The sequence below is a fragment of the Scatophagus argus genome, chromosome 9, assembly GCF_020382885.2.
Source record: "Scatophagus argus isolate fScaArg1 chromosome 9, fScaArg1.pri, whole genome shotgun sequence".
NCBI classification, from domain to species: domain Eukaryota; kingdom Metazoa; phylum Chordata; class Actinopteri; family Scatophagidae; genus Scatophagus; species Scatophagus argus.
The window spans coordinates 13,291,410-13,313,980 of record NC_058501.1 but is presented as its reverse complement, the minus strand read 5'-3'; the positions used below and the strand labels follow the sequence as shown (position 1 = coordinate 13,313,980).

Below are 22,571 nucleotides of genomic sequence, written 5' to 3'. Positions count from 1 at the left end.
AATTATAGTATACATTTGTGAATTAATTGTTATTTTAAAGCTCCCTTTGACAGAAGCATCGTTCATTCTTCCAAAATGCTGTCAAGAATCATGGGTCAGTGTGTTGTTACAGTGAATTTTCATCAATGGAAACTCAGTTTAGGTGCTTGTTTGCAGAGAAACATCGAGAAGATGAATTTTCAGCAATTACAGTGCCACAAGGGAAACCTATCTTAAATCTGCTGTGTGGTTTGGAAAATAAAATAAATAAAATATGTAACAGAGAATTGAGCTTCAGATACAAATAGTTTTGATCACACGGGTAAGAGAACTGGTTAAAGAAGGCAGCTACCCAATGAGCATTTTTCTTGGCAGCATAGTGAGGATATATTAATAATTTAGCAACTAATACTGTGACAAAAAAACCCTATAACATGCAGTTTTTGTGGTTAGATTGGAGTCTGCTTATAATTGAACACTACTTTTCATTTTCTGAAATTTGGTTCTGTCTTTGCTTTGTACAGAGACATTTCTCAGTGTTTGCAGTGAACTTTCCTTCGTCTGAGGCGCAGATGTCAATCTTCAGTCAGATCCTGTGTGGACATCTGAAGCAGCACCTCTTCAGTCCGGTGGTTCAGAAAAGTGCTGCAGCTGTGATCCAAGCTGCCACAACTCTTCATCACAAGATAACTCACAGCTTTCTGCCTACAGCAATCAAATTTCACTACACATTTAATCTACGAGACTTGTCTAACATCTTTCAGGTAGTGTTGATTGCTAGCACGTTGTGCAGTTTGCATTTTGAAGAAGAAAATCAAACATTTATGTGATTTTTCGTGTTATTCAGGGCATCCTCTTTGTTGGGCCTGAGACTATGAAAGAGAGCTCTGACCTGGCACTGTTGTGGCTCCACGAGTCCTGCAGAGTGTACTCAGACAGACTGGTAGATGTCATGGACCTGCAGCTCTTCCGGAAGCTCCAGATGGAGACTGTGCATGAATGCTTTGAGGTGCAACACAGATTCAGATAAACATTGCAAATCGTATAAATTGCTGTTGTTAACCTTCAGAAAACAACACTGACCATAAAATTTAAATGATTAATTATGCCTGTCCTCTTCCAGGGACTAGAGGACAAAAAGGTGACAAAGCAGCCCCTCCTCTATTGCCACTTTGCCCAAAGGAGCGATGAAGCCTCCTATACTGCTGTTACAGACTGGTCTTCACTCCGGTCCATCCTCACAGATGCCCTGGAGAGCTACAATGAGCTCAACGCAGCCATGGGTCTGGTGCTGTTTGAAGATGCAATGCAACATGTGTAAGTATAATTGCTTCCAATGTTATTATTCAGAATCATCGTAAACTGAATAAAATTTTTTCCTGAAGTATTTGGCACCTAAAATTAATAGCTATTGATAATAATAAAACACAGGACAAAAAAATGAAATAAAACTAAGTCACAATATGCACATGAACATAAAAGCATAATGTCATGATGTACAATCATGCTATTTTGTGGCAGGAAGGAAGGTTAATATGATGTTAATGACGTACTGACATATGTTAAAAGCCATAATGTGGCTGTAGATACTACATATCAAGATGTCTAATCATTTGACTGGATGGAGCTCTTTCTTGGCATAACAAAGATTGTGTTGTGACCAGTTGTCGCATCAGTCGTATCCTGGAGTCTCCAAGGGGTCATGGCTTACTGGTTGGGGTCGGGGGCAGTGGGAAGCAGAGTCTGACTCGTCTGGCTGCCTACATATCCTCTGTGGACGTCTTCCAAATCACTCTGAGTAAGGGTTATAGTATCCAGGACCTCAAGGTAAACACTGTGGTCATTAACAGGTAACAGAAAATCAAGCACAGTATTATCTAGATAGACACCTATGAAAGTGTATGAGCTCTATGTGACCTGCTTGTAGGTACAATCCTTCACGATTCACAATTCACATAAATCAAAGCTTCTTTTCACAAAAGGATTTTCTTGATCAATTTTCCTTCTGACTGCATGCAGGATATTGATGTAATTGAGTTGTGTTCCCCACTGACCCAGGAAATACTTGTCAGATACTATTTAAAGCCACTGGGAAATGTTTCAATATCTCATTGATGAAGCAAGTTTGTCAATTTAATCATTTAATAGCCTCTTTAAAAAATCAAAGTGTTATCATGGGACTTGTGCTGTCCCATTGATTGTTGTTCACCGATTTTAAATAAATTAATGGACTCTATATCAGTGTGACCATTGTACAGTCGGTGTCCCTTTATGGCATGTGTGGTTTTCTATAGATGGATCTGGCAGGCTTGTTTGTCAAGACTGGAGTAAAGAACCAGCGTGTGACTCTGCTCCTGACTGATGCACAGATACCTGATGAGCGGTTTCTGGTCATTATTAATGACTTACTGGCATCAGGTCAGATCAAAATCCATAATAATCATACCATGTTTCAGCTGTGTCTGTCTTAGAGAACAGGCTTGCTGAACTGTAGAATTGTCTTCATTAATGTATATCATCAGTTACTCAAACTTACTCAGTCTTTGAAGTCATGCTGAATCTATTCACTGCAACTTATCAGTCTGAGAGTGTGACTGTGCCTTTCCTTCCAGGAGAAATTCCTGAGCTCTTCAGCGAGGAGGAGATTGAAGGTATTGTCTCGAATGTGAGAACTGAGGTCCGAGCCCTCGGAGAGCTGGACAACAGAGAGAACTGCTGGAGATTCTTTACTGACCGAGTTTACCGACACCTCACGGTCTAGTCTTTCAAATTTTCTCTCTGAGCACATTATAGTTAACCCTAAAAGAAATACACGTACTATTTAACTGATCTTTAACCTCAGTAGATTTTGTTTTGAAAATGTATTCAGTTATCTGCTATTCTGAGATCATGCCTAGGTGAACTGCTTTCTGTTCTGTCAGCAGCTTGCTGTTTGATTGATGTCACTTGATGAAACTTTGTAACTATGGAATGCTTCAATTTTAGGCATAAAAACACTGATTCTGTTCAGTTCAGCCAGCATAATAATGTGCCTGTCCAAAGTGGGCTTTTAAGGGTTTCTGAAACTTTCAATTGCTTTCAAATGCTTTCAATTTCCACAGCAGCAACATGTGACTGATATATCCTGTAGAACTATCCTTTATTCTTGTAAAAAAAAAAAAAAATCACACTTAAAAAGGTGGTTCTTTTATAGATTATATTATATATTATATTTTTTGGGGGGCAACATCCACCTGCACTTATTACCTACAGAAATTTGACTATAGCCACAGCTAGTCTGTTGGCTGCTTGCTTTTTTACTAGCTTACTAATAAGAATAATTCCGATTCTCTTTTTAGTTTATGAAGTGAAGGACACATAAAAATGACAGACACAAACTGAAAACGCCAACGACATCAGTGTTGTACTGAATGAATTTTGATAGCACTTGAATTTGCCTTCACAACTGACAGTCAGAACAATAAATAATGAGAAACTCTAGCACATAATCCTAACAAGTTCTAGCTACAGAATTGAAAGCACAGCTGCTGTGTAATGATGTTTAATATGTTTTACAAGCTGAAATAACAGAGCCAGATTAACTGGGGGGTTAAAAGGAAGGAGATTCTTGTGTACATGTATGCCATCCAGCTAGTCTTTGAGCCAGGGCCTCTGGTAGCGTCACCGTCTGCTCCAGCCAACTGGGAATGTGGCTGCTTGTCCACATGCCAAGCTGATCAAAGTGGGGGCACAGAAGGCTGCCAATTTCCTTTTTTTTGGTTTCTCTTTTGGATGCATCTGTGATATCTATGACCTGTGGTGATTGTCTTATGTGCTCTTCGCTGCGTATCTTGTCATGCTCAAGTAGGGAGATTTTTGCAAACCTGTTTATGTATAGCTTGACTCTTTGTATCCCCACTTCTTTTTGTAGGTGGTGCTGTGTTTGTCACCTGTGGGCAGTACCCTTCGAGTTAGGGCCCGTCGATTCCCTGCTCTCATCCAGTACACCACCATTGATTGGTTCCATCCTTGGACCTCAGAAGCTCTGCAGTCAGTCAGCTACAGGTTCATCCAAGAGATTGAAGGCATTGAGGTCAGGCATTTGAACCAAAGAACTTTATCTCACAATTTCTCTCCTCCCAATGGTCACATTTTGAGTGAAATGATTGTTTTGTGGCTCTCTGCTTTCCACTGCATATGTAAACTGCATATATAATATATATAATATTATTACAGATAACAGTATTGGCTGTCAGAGATGCATCTATGGTTGTGACATACAGCACGGTATCCTCCTTCCCCAATATTGAAGACTGAGTTAGACTTTAATGAACACCTTCTAATTACGACAGTGCAGCTGGATTAACGTCTCCATAGATCCCTCATCATTAGTTCTCTGCTGAGGTGCTGACAAATTGCTGAACACATGCCTGGAGACTTGCAGTGAGTGCAGGCATATCATTGTTTTCAATCATAGTAGTGGAACGATCACAACCCAGAATCATTTATGTTAATGGGAGAAGAGTGATTAAGCACATAACGACCCTCTAAGGAGGCACAGCTGTCACAACCAGGAAGTGCCATCACATATGTGAACATGTGCCAGACTATTGCTTTCCACTGTTTGTGTGTCACTGGAGATCTGTGCATGTTTGGATATTCATGTGCTGTAAGAAATTGTGCCCAAGTAGTATCTGTAATGTTGTAAAGGAAGCTGTGGTATTATTATTAGAGCATTAGTACGCAAATAAAAGTTGTAGAGACAGCACTAGACGGCACTGATCAGAGGTTGGAGGCAAGGTTCAGTTATGGTTGTAGCAGCAGCTGTAGCTGAGCAATATTTGAGCATGGGCTAGTAGTTACAGCTGCAGTGTTTAGACAATCAGTCTATTGAGATTATTTTGATAATTGAATACTTGTTTTTAATAATATTTTAATATTTTTAATGCAAGAATGCCAAACATTTGCTGGTATCAGCTTATCAGATGGGAGATTTTATTCCTTTTGTTTTGTTACACATGAGAGTAAACTAAATAAATCCATAAATTGGGTATAGGACAAAACAGGATATGTGATGAGAGACCCTTTGGCTCTGGGATATTTTAAAAGGCATTTTTCACAATTTTCTGACAGTATATAGACAAATCATTTAGTTGAAAAAAATAATAAAAATAGTAATATTCGTCAATAATCATTAGTTTCTACCCTAGTAGCTGTGAAGTTATAGTAATAGAAGGTTATTCAGAGGAGAACATATAGAATAACTATGTCCGGGGATGAGGAAAGGACTTTGTGTTCGTGTAAGTTAATGTACATTAATAACAAAATTTTCAAAAAGTTGAAACAAAACCATATGTGAGACATTATTGCGTATTGGAAGCCATTAATTAAGAGGCAGGGAAGCCAGAAATGAAATGATCATTTATTTAAAGTTAGAAATGCAGAACTCACTAATAGTTGTTACACAAGGCCAATCAATGAGAACTTCTTTCACGTCTCAACTGAACACAGCATGCTTTGTCAAAAAAAATGTCAGCTCTTGATTAATAATGATTTTTTTTTCCGACAGGCTTCATGATCATTAACAATGGTGTTTTGTGAGTTATGGTTAGGTTTGATCCTTTTATTATCTGCTCATTTGTTTTTGCTTTAATTGATCGCTAACTATATGATTAATAGAGGCTCTGTTCCATTGAGCACCATATGATGAATACCTACTTGGAATGTAGTACAACAGCCACCGTAGACAGTGTTGAGAAAGTTGGAGGACATCAGAGGTAATGTAAACAGTGTGCATGTTTTACAAGCTGCACGTCAGTGGTCAAAATACATTATTTTCACAGAGGTTTCAAAGACTAATCACTCCTGCTAGCTGCACCTAAATTTCAGATTGAGTAAGTCAGGGCCAGCCACGTAAGATGGCAAAACTTGTAGATGAATTCAAAATTTATGAAGATAATATTTCAGTCCCCATCAGGTTGGGGATGTTAAACTCTACTCAATCCAGCTCACCCTGTTCTCCCCTCTCCCCCCTTGTCTGCTTATTTTTACAGCCTGCCGTCCAGGAATCCATCAGTCTTTTCATGGCCTACGTTCACACCAGTGTCAACCAGGCAAGTGAAAAATACCAGCGCAATGAGAAGAGGTACAATTACACCACCCCCAAGAGCTTTCTCCAGCAAATCACCCTGTACAGGAACCTTCTGGAGAAGAGTCGAGCTCAGCTCCAGCACAAGATGAACCGACTTCACAGTGGGCTTCAAAAACTCCAAAGCACTGCTGCTCAGGTAAACATTGTTATTATGTATTGTAGCAGACTGATGTTAGGGTTTGAAGTGCAAGGTTGAGGTAGGAAAATGAAGAGTAGTATTTGTGTCTAAATTTCCCTGACATTGGAGCATGTGCCATAATTTTTTCTCTGTTTTAGGTTGAGGATCTAAAAGCTAAATTGGCGTCCCAAGAAGCTGAGCTGACCTTTAAAAAACAAAATATTGAGGCTCTAATTACAAAGATTGGACTGCAGACTGAGAGGGTTAGCAGCAAAAGAGAGGCTGCAGATGTAGAGGCCCAAAAGGTGAGATATCATACATACGTTTTAATGCCACTTGAACATATACCACACCATATCACACCACTCACTACAAACACTTTTTGTGATTTAATCCATTATGTTTGCTTTGTACAGGTTGCTGTCATGCAAGCACAAGTCTCTGTCAAACAGAAAGACTGTGAAAATGACCTAGCCAAGGCAGAGCCGTCACTGACAGCTGCCACAGCAGCACTTCACACCCTCAACAAGGTGCTTCATTTTATCAATCTGGACCAAATTTCAATTAAAATTTAGTTATTGCAAGGATTATATGCCATTTTTATAATTGTTCTTTAGGTGAATCTTACTGAGCTGAAGGCCTTTCCAAACCCTCCAGCTGCGGTGATCAATGTTGCAGCAGCTGTGATGGTTCTGCTAGCTCCCCGCGGTCGAGTGCCTAAGGATCGGAGCTGGAAGGCGGCACGGGCCTTCATGGGCAAGGTTAAGCTGTCATCATGTCAATCACATCTGCCTGATTAATGCCAATCTAATTTGTGTGTGGGCCTTGACCCTGGCCCTGCCCAGCATCTCCCCATTGCTCACATTACAGCTGAATGGCTGTGTGAATATGCTTACTCAGTAGTGAAGCAAGTGTGTTGATCTGACTCTCAACCTCGAGTGTTTATTAATGCACGTGTAAAGGGATGTTTTCTAAAAAGAGTAAAATTTAGCATGAAACAAGGATCTGTTCTCTGTCCCAAAAGCATTTTTTAGCTGTTTAAACATGGTAGCTTTTTCGATGTATTGATTAGTTTATTTAGATTAATTTCTGTAAGATGCCTCTTACATATACAATTTTAAGAAAAAAAACATTAAAGCCACAACATACCATAAGGCTAAAGAACAATATTATTGCTTGACATGGTGTTGCTATAGGTGGGCAACAGGTGAAAAAAGAGAAATGACAGTGGAATGAAAATTATATTATACATTCATATCTAAATACACTCATGTTGTCTCTGTTAGACCTTCTTAGTATGACCATAAAGTGTCTGTGTGAGATCTTTAGTATCAATCCTTATTAACTTTAAGGAAATGTAATTCATACACAAGTCTCTTTTTCAAACTGTTTTGATTTGTGACCTATAAGGAAATTTGATTTATGACCTGTTTGTTATAAAAGCAACTGATTTTTGACTGCTGCCCAGAATGCCAGTGTCGGTATTAATGTATCTTCTGTTTTTGTGTTAATGTCCGTCAGGTGGATGATTTCCTGCAGGCCCTGGTATCATATGACAAGGAGCACATCCCTGACTCCTGTTTGACTGTGGTGAAACAAGAGTATCTGAGAAATCCAGAATTTCATCCTGATCTAGTTCGAACCAAATCTACAGCTGCAGCTGGTCTCTGTGCCTGGACTATTAACATAGTCAGATACTATGAGGTCAGGCAATGCTTTCGGAGGGGTTGTAGTTCTAATAAATGTCAATACATTTTTTTGTATTTTCTGCAAGAAGGTTTGTTTTTCAGTGCAAAACCTTGTTTTTCATTTTCTTCTATTTTTTAGATTTATTGTGAGGTCATTCCAAAGAGGCATGCATTATCACAAGCTAATGCAGAACTAGAAATAGCAACAGCCAGACTGCTAGCAGTTCAAAAGAAATTGATGGTGAGTGCAGTGTTATTATTATTATAATTAAGTCACTTAGTATAAAAGCTGCATTTTCGTAATGGTTTCTAATTTCCATGCCTTCCTTTGGTTTGTTTCATTAGGATCTTGATGCCAGCCTCCAGAGCTTTACAGCTCAGTTTGAAAAGGCTACAGCTGAGAAAATCAGTTGTCAGGAGGAGGTGACGCGTACTCACCAGACCATAGAGCTGGCCAACCGACTAGTCAAGGGCTTAGAGGTAAACAAGGAGAGACAGAGGAGTTTGTTGGTGGCACTCAAGGCAACCTGGCATAAAGCAAACTGTCAATTTGCCGGAGGTATGCATGGAGAGGTGCTGGTAATCGAATTGCATCAGTAATCTGGACTAGAAGTTGTTATGTCCTGGCAAGATAGCCTGACAGTTGTGTGAGTAGATCGGGCAGAGGGAGATTTTACAGCCTGGCCCAGTAGCATACTGGGAACTTGTGAGACAGGTAGAGAGGGTGGACCGCAGAAAACGCATGGCTGAACTGGGCAGCTGGCTGGCTGAACAGTTTCCAAATGGAGAGAGGAAGAGACAACGAGAAAGCTGCACTAACACTGCTCTTAGTTGGTGCAGTAGACGGGTTTTGTGTGTACAGAATTTGGGTACTTATTATTTATACTGTATAAGCTGTGTGTGTGTGTGTATAATTATTCCCTCCAGAATTTTTTAACACACAGAAAAAATATCAAGGGAAAGGGAAATACATAAATGACAAGTGCTGCTTATATCATTTGTTTAATATTATATTCAGCTCTTTTGCATTCTTACACATTCCTTTGTCAGACTACAGTATCTGTTATCTTTATGGCTGCTAATATGAAATAAAATATGGCCATTTCAATAGCCATTTTGTAAGTTCGACTTTCTTATTCCAGAAAATAAATGTGGTTTGCATGGAACAGCTTGGCTTTTAAGCATATCAAGACAAATGTTTTGTCTTTATGGCATTGACCTGGAAGCAATAGTGTTGAGACTAATAAATCAGGCCGTCTATATTTAATCATTAACTTACCTCAAAGCCTCAACAGCTGTTGGAAATTAACAATGTCTCACCCCAGACTGAGTGATATTACAGGCAATCCATAATACATTAGAGTAAAATTATAGTGATTTTTAACTGTCTGAGAATTTATTATGTGACATATTCTAGATCCACAGCCCCTTGTAAGAAAATACCATGCATGATTTATTGTTGTACTGCTGTCACAGTCTTGGTATTGAAGGCTTAAATTAATGCTGAATTGATGCTGAGAGAATCTACAGCAAAACTTCCAATGCTATTTTAAGGAATTGCAATTGTATGCTTTATTGTTTACATCTTCTTAGTTTTTACAATAAATTGAGTGGGAAGTTGGCCAGTGTGTACATGTAGAGCTAAGCTGTCTTCGGATGAGCTAGGAGATTGTCTGTGTGTCTTTCAGTCAGAGAAGGAGCGCTGGTCCCAGGCAGTTGTTCAGTATCAAAAGCAACAGAAAACCCTGTGTGGTGATGTTCTCATCACATCGGCATTCGTCTCGTACATGGGTTACTTTACCAGACAGTATCGTGTGGACCTCCTTCAGAACGCATGGATCCCTTTTCTTCAGTCTCAGCAGGTAAGGCCACAGTACCTCATTTAAGAAAGTAAAGAACAAACATCCACAGAAGAGTCTGTGAACTGAAACTCATCTTACCACTACCAGTGCTCCAACTAGAGTGACATCACTCCTCTGTCTCTGTTCCAGGTCTCTGTACCCCTGACAGACGGCCTGGATCCAGTCCTCATGCTTACAGATGATGCCACTGTGGCTGCCTGGCATAACCAGGGCCTGCCAAATGATAGGATGTCCATTGAGAACGCTGTCATCCTGACCACCAGTGAGCGTTGGCCACTCATCGTTGACCCACAGCAGCAGGGCATCAAGTGGATCCGAAACCAACTAGGTCCAGAGCTTAGGGTGGTGCAGCTGGGACAGGGGGGGTGAGAAGGGCTGTTAATTTTCAGTTTGCTGTGTCTAATCTCAATATGTTAAAGAGTGCTAATATTCCATAAAAACATGCATGTGAAAATACTTTTTATTTATTTTTTATTCTTTTTTTTTTTCAACAGGTACTTAGATGTGATTGAACAAGCCCTTGCCTGTGGTGACACAGTTCTGATAGAAAATTTGCCAGAAAAAGTAGACCCTGTCCTGGAGCCTCTACTGGGCAGAAATACTAGCAAAAGAGGAAGGTTGGTACTGAAAATGCAACATTACATTACATATTGTTGTACAGGGTCAAAGACAAAAAAAAAAAAAAAAATTATATATGACATACCAACAGTCAATTCTTTGTTTTGTAGAAGCTATTTAACATGGGGCTGTTGCTTCACAACTCAATATGTCCACCACTCGTCCAAATGTCTCTGCGTTGTTAGACAATAAGAGCAGATTTGCCAGATGGTTGAATCTCACTGAGCATTGAAACACCAGTAAGACATGACTGAACGCATTATTATTTGCCCACTCCTTAGATTATAAATGAATTCGTGGAGCGTGTTCTGAATCCCTGAGACCAATATATTGATTGGGCCCTCAAGATGGGTGATAGATGTATATTTGTGTGTTCATATTCTTTAAATGTGATGAATATTGAACAGCTGAGCCTCAGTGTAAAAGCTGAATTGAGGGCAGTCATGGTTATGTATAAGGAATCCTGTCTTCGACAACAAGATGCCATGTAAACGCGCTAAATTCAGTGGTCCTCCATCATCATGGTAAATTTAATTCAGCTTCACTCATTTCATAACGCTGATGGGTGATTTTTTGGGGCATTTTTCTGCATTCATTTATTTGGAAATAACATTACGGCAGCCTAACATTCACTAAGGTAACTCATTGCATCTGGATTATCTTGCATTATAACGTGATGTTAATTGTCAAGTAGTGAGGGTATATATGGGTATTTTGGGTCATTTAATCGTGAGCAAAGTTTTATCACAAGGGCTACTTGACCTAAAATCTTTTCTTACTGTATTTAACTTATGCATGGTCTCCAAACTGACACTTGTTTGAAACACCTTGTATTTGGTAAATCTGTAAGATTTTTAAACATGACCTTTGCTGCCCACTGCAATCCACTGCTCTGTATTTACTTTTGTTCAGTCACCAGTTATCCTCTTCAGGCAAAATTCTGCAAATTTCTTTAATGGGAAATAAATAGAACATACCACAAACTGACATTCTGCTTTGACTTCCCCTCTTAAAAATCTGATCTATTCATGACCACAAATATTGAATATCTCACCGCACGTTCATTGAACTTTTTCTGAAGTCCTGTCTGCCCAGACGTAACAATTCATCATAGTAAATCTGATTATAAGTTTATCCCTTCTAGATGACCCACACACTTGTTTCTGTCGATGATTAATACAACCTGCAGGGGCAGCAATGATGGATCTGGTAGGGATCCACAGCTGAAGTTCATTAATAATTGGAATGTTGTAGAGTGTGAAGTAATGAATACTAATTATTCCTTTCATGGCTGACGGAAGACTACAAGCCAATCCATCAGCAAGGACTTTAATTTGGTGGAGTAATGGTTCTATCAATAGTACATTAATTCTGGCTTGTGAAGATATAGAGTTGAACCAGACCCAGGCCATGAGGAACCTGTGCCGTAAAATTGGGGCCTTGCCTGACATCCAAGGGGGTAATTAGAGAAAAATGAAAAGCCACCAGGTTCGTCAAGCCAGTGCTAATTTAATTGAAATGCAGGAACAGATAAATATTGGCTGCTGTGGTGGCAATCTTTCATATTTTTTCAAGATTATTTGTCTACAGTGCAAGTGACATTTGGAGCCAGAGCGAAGTTCTTTCCACTGATGAAGTCAATGGGCCCAGATGCATAGGGACAAAAATAACTCGCAAGATACACAAGGCTTCCACTGCCTCAGTTTAAATGGGATCACCATCATCATCATCATCATTATCATTATTGTTCTTTTTTTATTGTTTAAATTAATTTAAAATCCTGTCCTTTAATAATGTCACCAGTGCTCTCCTTCTATCATCGAGTCGTCATCTAATCATCATCAACTTTTCACTTTATAACTTGATAGGTTGCCGTTAATTTTTGCAATTACTTTATTTGTTCTTGTCAAGCAGAAATAAATAATTACTTTTTTACTTTTTAATTATTATTTTTTTTTAGCAAATGTTAATTTGTAAACAGTAAATTCAAAGATAGATACTTCACTTTTTATAAACGTTCCCTCTTCGCCTCAGAAATTTGAAAAAACAATCTGAACTCAAATTCCATCGACTAGCTTTTTCAGAAGTTTTTGCTTGTAGTTTGAGGTGGATCTAAAATCACATAAATGCTTATTTTTTGAAGATGAAGATATTTTCATATGGTTCAAGACAAATCAAGTAGGTTGGCCTTGAGTTTGTAATTCCTTAAAGAATATAACAACAAAGCAGCTAATTTTGCAAACTTACGCTCTGCTGTTATCCAGGTACATTCAAATTGGAGGAAAGGAATGTGAATACCACAGTAACTTTCAACTCATTATCCACACCAAGTTGGCCAATCCACATTTCCCTCCTGAGCTCCAAGCCCAGACCACCCTCATCAACTTCACAGTGACTCCTGTGGGTCTGGAGGAGCAGCTGCTGGGACAGGTAGTGTCCCAGGAAAGGCCCGACCTGGAAGCCCTAAAGGTGAGTCAGCATTCCTTTCATGAAAGATAGAGACCGTTACACCTACAGTAAAACATTTTCATGAGCAATTTTGTGAGAAAGACATCAGTCTATAATACCAAAACAGTAAAACCTGAATTATGTACACGTTTCCCAAGATTGAGCTTACCACACAGCAGAACCACTTTAAGATTGAGCTCAAGAGGCTGGAGGATGACCTGTTGAATCGTCTCTCTGAAGCCTGTGGTAATTTTTTGGGTGACATATCTCTGGTGGAGCAACTTGAAAACACCAAGACCACAGCCACTCATGTTCAGTGCAAGGTGAGGTTATTACACCGACGGGTTTCTTTCAGTTCTCCCACTGTACTCCATTGTTTTTTTTGGCACTAAAGTGTTTTTGAATGTCACACAGCAAGCACCTCATTTTATTGTATTACCTGCAAATGATTTGTAGTTAGGAATATGTGTAATGAGAGTGTTTTGGAGCATGACTGAGAGCCTAATAGCTCATTTTGTGCAATTGGAACACGCAGGTGGTGGAGGCCAGAGAGAATGAGACAAAGATCAACGAGGCCCGAGAACTATACCGCCCAGCAGCTGAAAGAGCTTCACTCCTCTTCTTCATCATCAGTGACCTCAGCAAGATTAACCTCATGTACCAGTTTTCTCTCAAGGTGAAACCTTTAGCCTTGAAGTGCTCTCAGGGAACACGCATCATCTTTTGCGGTTTTTGAAACAATCCTCTTTGACTGTTGGATATTATTATAATAATATATATATTTTTTTTATTATAATCCAGTTTGTAATTTCTGTTTCTCCTGATGATTAATATTACTTAGGCATAGTTCTGTACAGATTACCTTAAATGTTTGCTTTTATATCAAAGTTTTAAGTTTTTCTGTTTAGCTGGTCATGGCTGTATGTATGTATTCCTTATGAGAGCACTGTCCTTCTTTTGCTTGTACTCCAGACCTTTAACTCAGTGTTTAACAAAGCAATGGAGCGTGCAGAATGGGACGAGGATGTGAGGACCCGAGTGCACACCCTCACTGAGGCCATCACATATTCTGTATTCCTGTACACCAGCCAGGGCCTGTTTGAGAGAGACAAGTTAACCTTCTTGTCACATACTGCCTTCCAGGTGAGGGACTCTGGGCCGCCTCAAAGGTGGGGCCTCCTGTCATCCTCATCAATCAAAGTACTTTTCTGCCCCCACATTAACTTCAATTAAAAGCAGTCACCAGGACCATACGCTGCTATTGATTACCTTTCACACCTTCCCCCGTGGCTGCTGTTCAGACAGTTGGTTCTGACAAGGGGGTTGGTTCTGATGGCATAATGCAATTATCTGTCATTGCGCCAACTGGTTTCATCTTAGAAACTGTGCTGCTCTGAAGGCTGTCCTTCATGTGGCTTTTTCACATTCAGGGGAACTGATTCAGCCTGTATGAGTTTGTCAAATGCCTTTCCCAGAGGTTTCTTGCAGTTTTCAACTGTCATGGATGATGATTGAAAACAGATCAATAAAGCATAGATCATTACAAACTGCTCTTGGTTCTTCCCCTCAGATTCTGCTCAAGCAGGGCCTGATTGATGCTCACGAGTTTGACTTCCTACTGCGTTTCCCTGTGGAAGCTAGCAGAGTTAGTCCTGTGTCCTTCCTCTCTGCACATGCCTGGGGAGCCATTAAGGTACAGTCTAGGCTGTTAACATTTGTGTAAATGGCCACATTTTCATTGTTGTTTCACTACATGTACATTCAATTTCCACCACTTAGAGAGGTCTTACAGTATCTGTTATTGGGATGTAGACACTTTCTACAATGGAGAATTTCAGTGGACTTGACAGAGATGTGGAAAGCTCACCAAAGCGTTGGAGGAAGATTGTTGAATCCAGTTGTCCTGAAAAGGAAAGACTTCCCCAGGACTGGAAGAATAAAAGCCCCCTTCAGAAGCTCATTATCCTCCGAGCACTTCGCCCTGATAGGATGACCTATTCACTGAGGTAGGTAAATGACCACATTCAATCCACATTCATATTTCTAAGTTCTGTACATCACTAAGCTTTTGGCAACATTTCCTGGCAGGAACTTTGTGGAGAAAAGTATGGGAACAAAATATGTGGAGGCTGCCAGGCTGGAATTTGACAAGTTGTATGAGGATAGTGGCCCATCAAACCCTGTGTTCTTCATCCTGTCACCAGGAGTGGATCCACTCAAAGATGTAGAGAAGCTAGGTACTACAAGTAATTTTGCTGTTGCGCAGCCTGCATCACTCATTAGGGAGAAATACTGTAAACATTTTCTCTGTGCAGGATTGAAGCTGGGATTTTCCATTGACCAGGGCACTTTGCATAACATATCCCTGGGACAGGGGCAAGAGGAAGTAGCTGAGAGGGTTGTGAAGAATGCCTCTAAACAGGGACACTGGGTCATTTTGCAGGTAGGAAGCATTTCTATTCAGTGACTAGGCTACTGTAGTGCCTCCAGGCTTACTCTTCCAACACGTCTGTTGGGCACCTAATGATCTCATCTCACCCCATGCGCAAGAGAAATAAACTCAATTTGGTTCAATAAAAACCATAATTGGCTCGACCAGCTCCACAAATGCCTCCTCTAAACAGGAGAAACCTGCAGCCAAGTAAGTCACTGAAGGTTTTCTTAGTAATTCAGGAACTGAGCTGAATATTTCACAAATGACCACAAACATACTACATAGAAAAAGCATGTCATCATCCTAAAATGTAATTTTCCTAACATTTTTGTAATCTTTTTGAAATGTTACTTGTTCAGAATGTACACCTGGTGGCTCGCTGGCTGCCCTCTCTTGATGAACTTCTGGAAATAGCAGCAGTGGACAGTCACCCAGACTACAAGGTGTTCATCACTGGGGAACCATCATTAAGCCCTGAGCAGCATGTTATCCCCAGAGGCATACTGGAGAATGCTGTCAAAATCACCAGTGAGCCCCCCACTGGCATGAATGCCAGTCTGCATTCAGCCCTCAACAACTTCAGTCAGGTGTGGTGCAAATTTTACATAATTTAAAAAAAAAAAAGAAAAAAAATCATTAATGACATTAATTAATTAACTTATTGTTCATTCACTACCTTTTTAGGACACACTAGATATGTGTTCCAGAGAACAGGAGTTCAACTCCATGTTCTTCTCCCTCTGCTTCTTTCATGCATGTGTTACGGAGCGTCGTAAATTTGGCCCCCAAGGGTGGAACCAGCACTACCCCTTCAGCACTGGGGACCTCACCATCTCAGCCAGTGTCTTGTACAACTACTTGGAGGCGAACACAAAAGTATTTCTTAACCACAATTTTAAAAGCTGAACATTTTTTTTTATTTACATTTTATTCATATTTTTGTTGATATTGATAAAACTTCAATTTTTGCTGCTATCCTCTTAAGTTGTGCAAATTTATAATGATAATGGTGTTTGCAGTGAAATTATTGTCGGACAGGGATGTTGAATTACAGTACAGTCTACCCAATTACTTATTGAATTTGTGAAAAATGTTCGTTCTGGCATTTCTTTCACATTTCTTCTTTTATAACCATGAACAGGCAACATATAATTTAGCTTTATTTCATGAAGAGAAAAAAATCCATTCTCAGGGTGCTGCACCCCTCACAGCTCCTAATGCATTTCTCTTAGAACTCCTATTACTCTGGTCACAACCAATTATGTCTCCTAGGTATTCTGCCCTCCAAAAACGAATGTCCTTCATTATGTTAACCAAACAGTAACCTGTATGTGCGTATACAGAGAATTCATTAGGAGGGCAATGAAGCGTAATCCTAAATGTAATTACATGCAGCCAATGTGACAGTTCACAACGCTACATAAGTGATCACTGCAATTAGAGCTGATGAAGGAAGCAATTTGCAAAACAATACAGGTACAAATGATTGTGAACCTCCAGCTTTTGTAATTTGTTATGAATCACAGGTTCTTTTCTTCCTCCTTCACCCTCACAGATCACAATCTCCCGCTGAGAAAAAGACGCTTCTGTCATACATTAGATCAGTGTGTGTAAAGAAACGTAATTTTGTTATATTTCACTACCTTATTCAAGATTACAAGAGCTCTTAGAGTTACTGCTTGAAGTGCCAGTGAGGACTGGAATTATGGAGAAAAAATAATATGCTGAAAAAAATGAGATGATCCTGAAATAATACTGATGGAAATAATTTTAACATCCTCCTAATTATTTTAATACTGCATATTTTCCTTATATTTGTGTTGTCGTATCAGTCTACAGACCATATTTATTGTAGTCCATGCAGGTGCCCTGGCAGGACTTGTGTTATATTTTTGGTGAGATCATGTATGGAGGACACATCACTGATGACTGGGATAGAAGATTGTGTAAGACATATCTGCAGGAGTTCATGCATCCAAAAATGGTAAGTCAGTGTTCTTGTTCCCTTGTAGGAGGAATCTCTTAATTTTTCCCTAAAATAGGTTAATTTAAACTGGTTTAATTGCATATATTTCAAGATTTCAAAATTAATTTCGTTGGATTTTCACGCAAAGTCTGGTTGCACTCAGTTTTACTGTGTCAAATTGTCAAGAAAATCTACAAAGCTGTTTTTGAAATTCTTGGTGTAGTTGATAAAGTAAAGGGTGCCCTCTTGGGATGTAAATCTAAACTGCAATAAAGTCTTTGCCACCCTCACTTTGGTCATGCTACCTCTCTGCCTGTTTTGCTGTACATTAGGTAGTGAGCTATGCACTATGTGTTTTCATCTTAGCATTCCTAAATTTTCAATTCACAGTTTGAAGGGGAGCTCTTTCTGTGTCCTGAGTTCCTGGCCCCACCTTTCATGGACTACAGTGGTTACCACAGTTACGTTGATGGGCATCTTCCATCTGAGAACCCCACTCTGTATGGTCTACATCCAAATTCTGAACTCGAGTGCCTTACCGTCACCTCAGACAACCTCTTGAGGACTCTGCTTGAACTGCAGCCACAGGACTCCACCGCAGGAGAGGGGGCTGCTCAGACCACAGAAGAGAAGGTGTAGATGCAGAATAAACCCTTATTACTTTTAATACAATGACCTACCTAGATAAATAACCTAACCGTGTATATTGTATTTGTCAGGTCAAGTCTGTCATTGAAGATATCCTAGACAAGCTCCCTGAGGAGTATAACATGACAGAGATAATCACAAAAACGACACAGCGAAGCCCCTACATTTTAGTCTGCTTCCAGGAGTGTGAGCGCATGAATGTTCTGCTAGCAGAAATAAGGAAATCCCTTACTGAGTTGGACCTTGGCCTAAAGGTACAGCCTTCTCTGATATATACTAAATAAAAAACACTCAACATGAAGATGCTGTTGGATTAATGAGGATTTCTTTTTGGTCCACAGGGAGAACTCACCCTCTCCTCCAGTTTGGAGAGTCTGCAGTCAGCCCTGTTCACTGAGTCTGTCCCAGATTCCTGGGCAAGATTGGCTTACCCCTCAACTAAAACGCTGGCACAGTGGTAACCGTTTCTTGCTAATGATACTTTTTTTTTTCGCTGAACATGGTCTTTATTATTTCCTTTTCATTATGCCCTTTGTTATGTTTACCACTGACTCACTGAATGGTCAGTGATTGTCTAAGAAATGTCTTTGAACATGAAGCCAGTATTAAGGTTACCTTTGCAGACACATTGCAAAGACTTCAAACAAGGATATACCATGTTTTTAATTACTTTATTTTTTTCTTAAAGGTTTAGTGATCTAATGTGTAGTTGTAGAGAGCTCGACAGCTGGACTCAAGACTTAGTTCTTCCTGCAGTTGTTTGGCTTTCAGGGCTTTTCAACCCACAGTCTTTCCTCACTGGTGAGGTCACAATTTCAAAACCAATAAGTCATATTGTTTAGATGACATATGTACCGGAAATATTAACATATAGACTGTTTTTTCAAGCTGTGCTGCAAAGCATCGCTCGTAAGAATCAGTGGCCCCTGGACAAGATTACTCTGACTGTGGATGTAACAAAGAAGATGAAAGATGACTTTGGACATCCACCACGGGAGGGGGCCTATATCCATGGACTCTTCATGGAAGGTCAGAATTATTCAAACATCCCTCCAATACATCCTGCTTTGCTAAATTAAGTTACATAGATTTTGACAGTCGATGTTTTGGTAAAATAAGCATATTTGTATGTACCGCCCATCAAACCCACTGCACCCCATGTCCTTTTGTCCTTTTAGGAGCACGCTGGGACACTCAGTCTGGAGTCATCTCCGAGGCGGTTTTGAGGGATCTGACCTCTGCCATGCCAGTGCTGTATGTTAGAGCCATGCCTGCAGAGGAGCAGGAGCTCAAGAATACTTACGAGTGCCCGGTATACCGCACTAAGCAACGCGGGCCCACATATGTGTGGAGCCTCCACCTCCGAACCAAACAGCCTCCTGCCAAGTGGATTGTAGCTGGAGTGGCACTGTTGCTGTCCGTGTGAGACACAGTACAGTATTATATAGTGTCTGCAAACAGTGTTTAAAATATATATATATATTTTTATTTTAAAGAGGAGGTTTATTCTTCCGTTGAGACAGTGTTGAAAAATGTATTGCGATCATTTAGCTATTTTATATCATGTTTTAATATAAGAACTGATACTGCTGACACGCATTTACTCTTCTAATCTTGCATTACTTTTGAATGCATTTTAGTTCATACATGGCAAACTGATGTTTCAGTGTATGATTGTGTTAATATTTTAGATTTAAAGATAATGAAAATAAAGAGGTGCAGATGCATGTTTGGCCGGTGCTGAACCTGTTGTGTCTGTGTCCAACAATGTTGAACGTCTCCCTTGAGATGTTTCAGTCTGGGCATGATTTGTTGGGAGCTTATGGTCTCCATTTTAGACCATGTAATTCTGGATAGGGAGCATATTTTATTGGAAGGTCAAGATTAGAAAAGCTCTTTGGCTGCCCTCTACTAACTGAATGATACACAATGGCGTCTGGAGGGTTCCCGGACAGAATTCCCAGGAGATGATGTGCATGGTCGCTATTGACTTTTAAATGAGCTGCATTTGACATTGACCTTTTGTACGGCGGAGGCAGAATACTAACAGACTAGTGTAATTCATTCACCCGGGCCTGTTGGACTAACCTATTCAAAGACACTGATAGCTTTCTCTGAGAAGGCAACACATTAGATTACCCATCCTTTATCTGTCTACACTCTCTGTTAGCATCTGATTAACTTTATATGGGCTAAATAAAACCTTTGAAAGAGTCTGAGGGAACACAGTCATCTTATCTCAAATGTTATCTTTTCAAACTGATTTAATTGAGGTTAATTGAAGCCTGAGAAGATGTTCAGATTAACTTGTGATTATGCCGATATACTGAAGGAGTAGTACATAAGATGATTTGCTTTAAAGTTAGCAAAACACCGAAATATTGCTTGATCTCCAGAATCAAGATTGAGATCATGCAGCTTAATAAGAAAAATATTAACATAACATAACAACACAAAGTACTGCTTGGTGCTTGGAGGGAATTTTGAGCAGCCATGAAAGGGGGATATAACTGCTAAATGAATAATGTGCTGCATTTATTATTCAGAACAAGCTTATTTGTCTTCAAGAGTAGGAGCTTTATGATATTAATATGCTCAGGAAGAAACAGGACGGGTGCGATATTATCTGCTAAGATAAACAAGTGACATGATGATGTCCAAATTACAGCCACTGAATCGCACAGATCTGTTGGATAGAAATGAGCGCTCTTATCTCCTCAAATGAGATTTTCTCCAACACTAATAACTGCTGTGTTGCTCTTAATTTCTCCCTGTAGCCAAAGTGGCTGCAGACAGACAAATGGAGGATGGTGGTTTGATTCTGTGTATTGTATTGCATGGGGGAAATGAAGAACCAGTCTTCCTGTAGTTTCTGTTCGTCTGCTCTCTCTTCCTCTCATTAGCACACCACAGCAGCTAGCCAGTCATTTGGTGACATGGAAATGATACAGTGCCTTGCGGTGTTTGGGAGGAAATGGCAGGGTACAAGGCCTGGCGCAGCAGGGGTCGTGCCACAGATAGTCATGTTAAAAGGCCAAGAAGGACACCTGGTTAAAGTCAGCAAGGGCATCTGGGTCACACCTCCGCCTCACAGTGCCCGAGAAACACATTGTGTACTGATGGGGTTCTTTTGTACCAACACTTTAGCAAAGATCATATTTTTAGCATTTGTAAGCCACATGAAGAAGCAGGCTCTCATCAAATGAAACATTGTGCAGTGACTATTATATTTTAATTTCTGACAAAATATAAGACTAGTGTCTTATAATACTACAGTATAAATTAATGAAAAATATGACCAAAATCAGTGTACAATTCAGGAATAGCGTGATCCTACTTAAAAACAATTTTGGATCATCAGGACCACTAGAGGGACCCATTGCAAAAATGAACACCCATATTAATTTCACAGTGGTATCTTTTTTTAAACACAAAATTATTTAGTAAAATGTGCCATATTCAAAACATATGCCAAAAAATAAAGTCAAGACTAAATAACCTCAAACCTTATGGGGCCCCAGGACATTTCCTTGAAGTTTTCAAAATGTTGTTCTTCTAGTTGGTAAAAACTGAACTGTCAGTAGCCTTTTGCAGCCACATGGAGGCAGTGAATCTTCACTGGAGACTGAGATGTTCTCGTATTAAATTAGAGGGCAGATGAACCTATTTAATGTTGATGGATGATTGTGCATATATTTAAAATGGACGGGAACCTTTAAATAATGAAAAATGAGACAGTGCGATATGCTCGGTGCCCAGCTTGAAACACACACGGTGCAGGCTAGTTGCCAGTCCGTGCCTTTATATTGTGCCTTCGAGGGCCTGCGTTTGTGAGCATGTTATCACTTTCCTGCAGCCAAAGGATACGTCTTTTCAATGTCTGTTGTCTGTCATTTCCTTAATACACTTGTTATTAATACTATCAATTGTTTGCTTTAAATATAATTGATCAGAGTAGTAGTTTATCTTGTATGTTTGGTAATGTGCTGGTTTCTCATTGACACCATTGTAAATGCATTTGTAAGTAACAGTATAATCTTATATACACTCTCTAATCAATGACTTATGGTTGTACTGCTGTTAAAATGTTTAACTTTCACAGTAAGCAAGTCACGATGATGAAAAATACTTTATTGCATGCACAAACGACACTGGTGGTCAGTCCATGGTTTGCCATATCATGCAGACCATCCAAAACAGTTCGTACAAAAAAAATAAAATCATAAAATCAAACTGAATATCTATAGAACAAATAAATAACTTTGAAATAAATATCCTGCTCCAGAGTTTCAACACATATATACAGTATAAACAGAAATCAACTGTACATTCTTGATGATATAAATTCAAAATAAGATAGATACTGTTGAGGCATGTTGTCTCCATGTTCACTGTGGGCTTAAAACTCAAAAATATGCAAATTAAAGCTCAAGAATATAAAGCAGATTCCATCTACAACACTTCATAGGGCCTATATAAATTTGCTGAACCTCAAGGAAAAGCTGAGAATCTTCAGTGAACCAATTTAAAGAATAAATACTGTATCTTCTGATGACACATTATATCATTGTATAATGTTACTACACACTGTACATGAATGAAAGACTTCTTTTTTTCTTCCTCTTTGTTCTACTTTTTTACTTTTTTTTTTTTTTTTTTTTGTCCAGAAGGTGCTGTAGT

The 22,571-nt window shown here is 39.5% G+C and overlaps 1 protein-coding gene and 1 long non-coding RNA gene across 6 annotated transcripts in view; one reads left to right on the top strand and one right to left on the bottom strand.

Annotated features, from left to right (window-relative positions):
* The window catches only part of LOC124064371 (dynein axonemal heavy chain 11), a 38,193-nt gene extending 18,575 nt beyond the window's left edge, over positions 1–19,618 (top strand). The window contains exons 49-82 of one of the 5 annotated variants that reach the window (XM_046398779.1): positions 504–743; positions 827–988; positions 1,103–1,296; positions 1,644–1,806; positions 2,274–2,397; positions 2,592–2,734; positions 3,890–4,051; positions 6,012–6,245; positions 6,386–6,532; positions 6,644–6,757; positions 6,845–6,988; positions 7,749–7,931; positions 8,055–8,156; positions 8,261–8,395; positions 9,604–9,777; positions 9,907–10,142; positions 10,272–10,394; positions 12,660–12,864; positions 13,002–13,166; positions 13,379–13,519; positions 13,816–13,986; positions 14,414–14,536; positions 14,656–14,849; positions 14,932–15,080; positions 15,159–15,286; positions 15,637–15,864; positions 15,962–16,153; positions 17,133–17,261; positions 17,634–17,876; positions 17,963–18,145; positions 18,233–18,348; positions 18,580–18,692; positions 18,780–18,920; positions 19,070–19,618. In XM_046398779.1, the coding sequence (XP_046254735.1) occupies positions 504–743; positions 827–988; positions 1,103–1,296; positions 1,644–1,806; positions 2,274–2,397; positions 2,592–2,734; positions 3,890–4,051; positions 6,012–6,245; positions 6,386–6,532; positions 6,644–6,757; positions 6,845–6,988; positions 7,749–7,931; positions 8,055–8,156; positions 8,261–8,395; positions 9,604–9,777; positions 9,907–10,142; positions 10,272–10,394; positions 12,660–12,864; positions 13,002–13,166; positions 13,379–13,519; positions 13,816–13,986; positions 14,414–14,536; positions 14,656–14,849; positions 14,932–15,080; positions 15,159–15,286; positions 15,637–15,864; positions 15,962–16,153; positions 17,133–17,261; positions 17,634–17,876; positions 17,963–18,145; positions 18,233–18,348; positions 18,580–18,692; positions 18,780–18,920; positions 19,070–19,317 (5,649 nt within the window). In that variant the 3' untranslated portion in view covers positions 19,318–19,618. Of the gene's footprint in view, positions 1–503; positions 744–826; positions 989–1,102; positions 1,297–1,643; positions 1,807–2,273; positions 2,398–2,591; positions 2,735–3,889; positions 4,052–4,087; positions 4,628–4,911; positions 5,736–6,011; positions 6,246–6,385; positions 6,533–6,643; positions 6,758–6,844; positions 6,989–7,748; positions 7,932–8,054; positions 8,157–8,260; positions 8,396–9,603; positions 9,778–9,906; positions 10,143–10,271; positions 10,395–12,659; positions 12,865–13,001; positions 13,167–13,378; positions 13,520–13,815; positions 13,987–14,413; positions 14,537–14,655; positions 14,850–14,931; positions 15,081–15,158; positions 15,287–15,636; positions 15,865–15,961; positions 16,154–17,132; positions 17,262–17,633; positions 17,877–17,962; positions 18,146–18,232; positions 18,349–18,579; positions 18,693–18,779; positions 18,921–19,069 lie in introns of those variants that run through there. The other 4 variants (XM_046398775.1, XM_046398776.1, XM_046398777.1 and 1 more) reach the window with 4 other exon arrangements.
* Positions 9,990–11,569, bottom strand: LOC124064380. Its single transcript, XR_006844256.1, has 3 exons — positions 11,450–11,569; positions 10,481–10,568; positions 9,990–10,128 (listed from the first exon to the last, which is right to left on the bottom strand). It is a non-coding gene; the product is annotated as an uncharacterized LOC124064380 (long non-coding RNA).
* Positions 19,619–22,571: the final 2,953 nt, after the last annotated feature.